The 3,501-nt window shown below is 40.9% G+C and overlaps 1 protein-coding gene across 1 annotated transcript; it reads right to left on the reverse strand.

The window, feature by feature from the left end:
* Positions 1-790: 790 nt before the first annotated feature.
* On the reverse strand, positions 791-3,041 carry ZNF367 (zinc finger protein 367). Its single transcript, XM_009998074.1, has 4 exons — positions 3,038-3,041; positions 2,314-2,433; positions 1,813-1,951; positions 791-1,281 (listed from the first exon to the last, which is right to left on the reverse strand). The coding sequence occupies exons 1-4, from the start codon at positions 3,039-3,041 to the stop codon at positions 1,041-1,043; spliced, it is 504 nt and encodes a 167-aa protein (XP_009996376.1). The 3' UTR covers positions 791-1,040.
* Between the last annotated feature and the right edge of the window lie 460 nt (positions 3,042-3,501).

A 3,501-nucleotide genomic window follows, 5' to 3' on the forward strand; every position in this document is an offset into this window, starting at 1 on the left:
ATTTTCTAGTTGTGAATACTTTTCTGCAGTGTTTAAGTAACAGCTGTGGTACAGTTAGCAAAAACAAAATAGGCATGTTACCTGAAGTAAAGCAATAAGGTGGCTTTATGCACAGAAAGTACAGAGGCTTCTATTTGCTAATAATCATATAAAAGCAATGCTTTAAAACTTAGTGTTCGCTAGTAGGACATCTAGAATAGTTTACTACAAATCCATACCACCCTGTAAATACCCCCTTCTATTAACAAAATCAAGTGCCAAATCACTACAGGGTCCAAAAATATCTGAAAAAATACTACCATTTTTTTACCTTTGCCTAGACTTTGCAAGACTAATCATTTTCAGATAAACCAAACAATGTGCAAAAGTTCCTAACATCATATGTTAGGAATAACAAGTGCTACCAATAGATTCTGCTGAAATTGAAACAGAAAGCACAAAACAGCAAAGTCAAGCCTCATACCTTGAGCAGTCAGTGAGGATGCTGAACAATCTTAACTTTCCTGCATGAAGCATATCCCCTCTACAAGCTGCGATAACTAAGCTCTGCCTTCTGCCTCAGTGATACTAGGTAAAGATATCCTGACATTAGAAAACCATGGTGGCATTGATACTTAATATCTTCAGACCTACCACTTCATATAAATTTAGTTAAATAGTCAGATAAATACTTTTCGTCAGACTTCTTTGGCAACATGTACCATTCTGCTAATCACAAACACTTTGTTCAGAAAGTGCTTCCTGTGAAATCTGCTTCAAATAAATGAGTTAACCTTGCAAAATCTAGCTTCCCACAACATGTAAATTTGTCAACCCTGCATTATGCAGTGCTATATTTACAAAATACTTTTAAACTTTACATCTGTCTTTTACCTTACAAAAAGTGCAATTCTCTCACCCCATGTTATGGGGCAACAACATTCTTCATTAATTCTACAGAATAGCAGCCTATGATAAGCAAATAAGGTGCTTAGCTTATTACTGGAATCTATCTGGTTAAGTACCACCAGGAAGTGTGTATAGGCAGACTCTGTTGCTCTCTACTGCCGCAGCGGTGCCACAGCGAGGTTTGCAAGCTCGATGAGAGCCAGTGCACCATGCATGCGTTCACGCTGTTCCTGGAGACGGCGGCGGCCTGCAGCTGAGTGAGCTCCGTTCTTCTCTTCATCATCTTCTTCATCAGACTGCAGATATTCCATGGGGTCCTGCTGTTCCTGATCAGTTTTCTGGATTGCTTTAGTTTTCAAAGCAGGAGCACGCTGCTCTCTAGTCTCCCAGTATCTACAAAAGCAAAAGTGGGGAATGCTTATAAAATACACAAAACTGACTCGTGCACCAGCATTTCGAAGGTGGCAAAAGTCTCCCAAGTACTAGCTTGCATCCCACCAAGCACTGCATTTGGCTTTAGCTTTCAGCCCTTATTCAGTAGTATTTAAGATGTCAGAAACCTCCTTTATTCAGTATTTTAAGTGTAAAGCACCCACATGAAACCTGTGACATTTCTCCTTTAGGTAGTGTTCCTAGCAGGGCCATAAACAACTGTTGTCCCTCCTACAGATGCAAATTTAGCAAGACTAGCACTAGCAAGGTATGAGCAGGTCTTGATCAGGCAAAGACAAGCATTGAAGCAGAGAACAAGAAAAAGTCTTCTAAGGAACTTTATCTAGACAATTCTTTAAGGAAAGGCTGATTTGTACTGCATGAACATCTGGGTTTGGCTTGTTGGGGGTTTTTTTGCCTTCAATAATAAATGCTTTCTCAGACCACCCTTAGAAGTACTTAAGAGAAAGATGGCACCATGAGGAAACTTACTTTGCTAGCCATTCAGCCACAGCTTTATTGTCAGCCGTCTGGTTCTTACTCAACCTGTCTGTGAGCTCTTCCCTCTTCAGTCGAGCATATGGATGTTTGGGGCAATGACGGTTTGCATGGGTGAATCTGCTTAAACAGCCTTAAAAAACACAGTGGCAATGAAGAACACATTATGGAAAGCAGCCAATCAACAAGTAAGGATAACATCTGTGGGATGAAGGATCCAACCTTCCTCACCCACAAACCCCTAGTTTTGGTTGAAAACAGCAAGCTACAGTTCCAAGGTTCATAATATGTCCCATCATTTTACACATTACTACCAACTGACAGAATTACTGATAACCTACTTACTTAATAATGATGCAATCCTTTGATACATACTTGCATGCTTGGCTCCTGCCTTCCCTAGAAGCTCCTCCAGAATTCATAACCACGTTTGTATGGATCTTTGCCACGTGGCACTGACCCTAGTTCTGAAAGCTGCCAATTGTGATTGCTCACCGTTCTCTGAGCAGACGAAAGGTTTCTCCCCTGTGTGGAGACGCTGGTGAGTTTTGAGCTGCCCACTCTGAACAAAGGCTTTCCCGCAATCTGGGTAGTCACACATATAAGGCCTTTCACCTTAAAAATAACAGAACATATTTATGAAAGCTGAATATAAACGAATCACTGTATCCAGTAGTGGTCCCCAGCTTCAGATTTACACAAGCACGCTCTCCTTTCATCCAGACACTTGTACCTACTTAAAAAGCTCTGGGGTACCAAATCGCAGAGATCCACTTATACCCTAAACAGATCTTTCCTTTGAATTACATGCTCAGTGCTATTAGATAATACAATTACTTGCAGAGGGGAAAAAAACCAACAAACCCACAATCATATTTTTCCTTGTCATATTTTTTGATTTAAGCCCTCTTGCAGAGCTCTACAAAAGCTTTGTCCCATGAAACTATGCACCTGCAGAGCAAGAAACTTAGGAAGTGAAATGAGTAAATGGACAAGTAATGTCATTCAAATTGTAAATAGATAAATTTTATCCTTAACATAGCTTGAATTAGGATAAAATAACTGAGGTCAACAGTATAGCAACATATGAAGATGTAGAAATCTCTCATTAGGGAAGACTATTTGAACAAAGTTGTAATGGATAACTGAAGCCTGCAAGAAAAACTTTTTCCAGACATAAGCCAAGAAATTCTTAGGCCAGTTGTCAAGGAAGACTTACCCATGCAAACAATGAGAACAGAGATGGCAGGTGCCTCTTCCCCCTGAGGATCTGGCTGCACACAACTATGCAAAGGCCACCATGTCACCACTCCTCAGGGAAGTCAGAGGTGATGTTGACCCAGGGTAAGCTCTGCTCAGTTGTTGTTTATCCAAGTTCAACACCTCACACAATCAAGTACAATAAAAGCCTCTCTTGAACAAAGAGCATGAGGAAACTGCATTTAGAATCTATTTAGTATCTAGGCCAAGTTTACGGTCCTGTACAAGTCAGGGCAAACCCAAGCACAAATACAGGCTGGGAAAAAAATGGATTGAGAACAGCCCTCATGAGAAAGACTTGGGAGTGGTGCTTGATGAGGAAGATCAACATGAGCTAGCAATTTGCCCACAAAGCCAACAGTGTCTTGGGCTGCTTCAAAGCAAGCATGGCCAGCACGTCAAGGGAGGTGATTCTGTCCCTCT

Source organism: Chaetura pelagica, unplaced genomic scaffold, assembly GCF_000747805.2.
Source record: "Chaetura pelagica isolate M959 unplaced genomic scaffold, ChaPel_1.0 scaffold255, whole genome shotgun sequence".
Taxonomy (NCBI): domain Eukaryota; kingdom Metazoa; phylum Chordata; class Aves; order Apodiformes; family Apodidae; genus Chaetura; species Chaetura pelagica.

What these genes read in the sequence shown, in the direction of transcription:
- ZNF367 (XM_009998074.1), bottom strand. An exon ending in TTTCGTCTGCTCAGAGAACG is followed by an intron (nt 1,952 to 2,313) that starts GTGAGCAATCAC and finishes GTGTTTTTTAAG; the next exon opens with GCTGTTTAAGCAGATTCACC. An exon ending in GTGGCTGAATGGCTAGCAAA is followed by an intron (nt 1,282 to 1,812) that starts GTAAGTTTCCTC and finishes TTGCTTTTGTAG; the next exon opens with ATACTGGGAGACTAGAGAGC.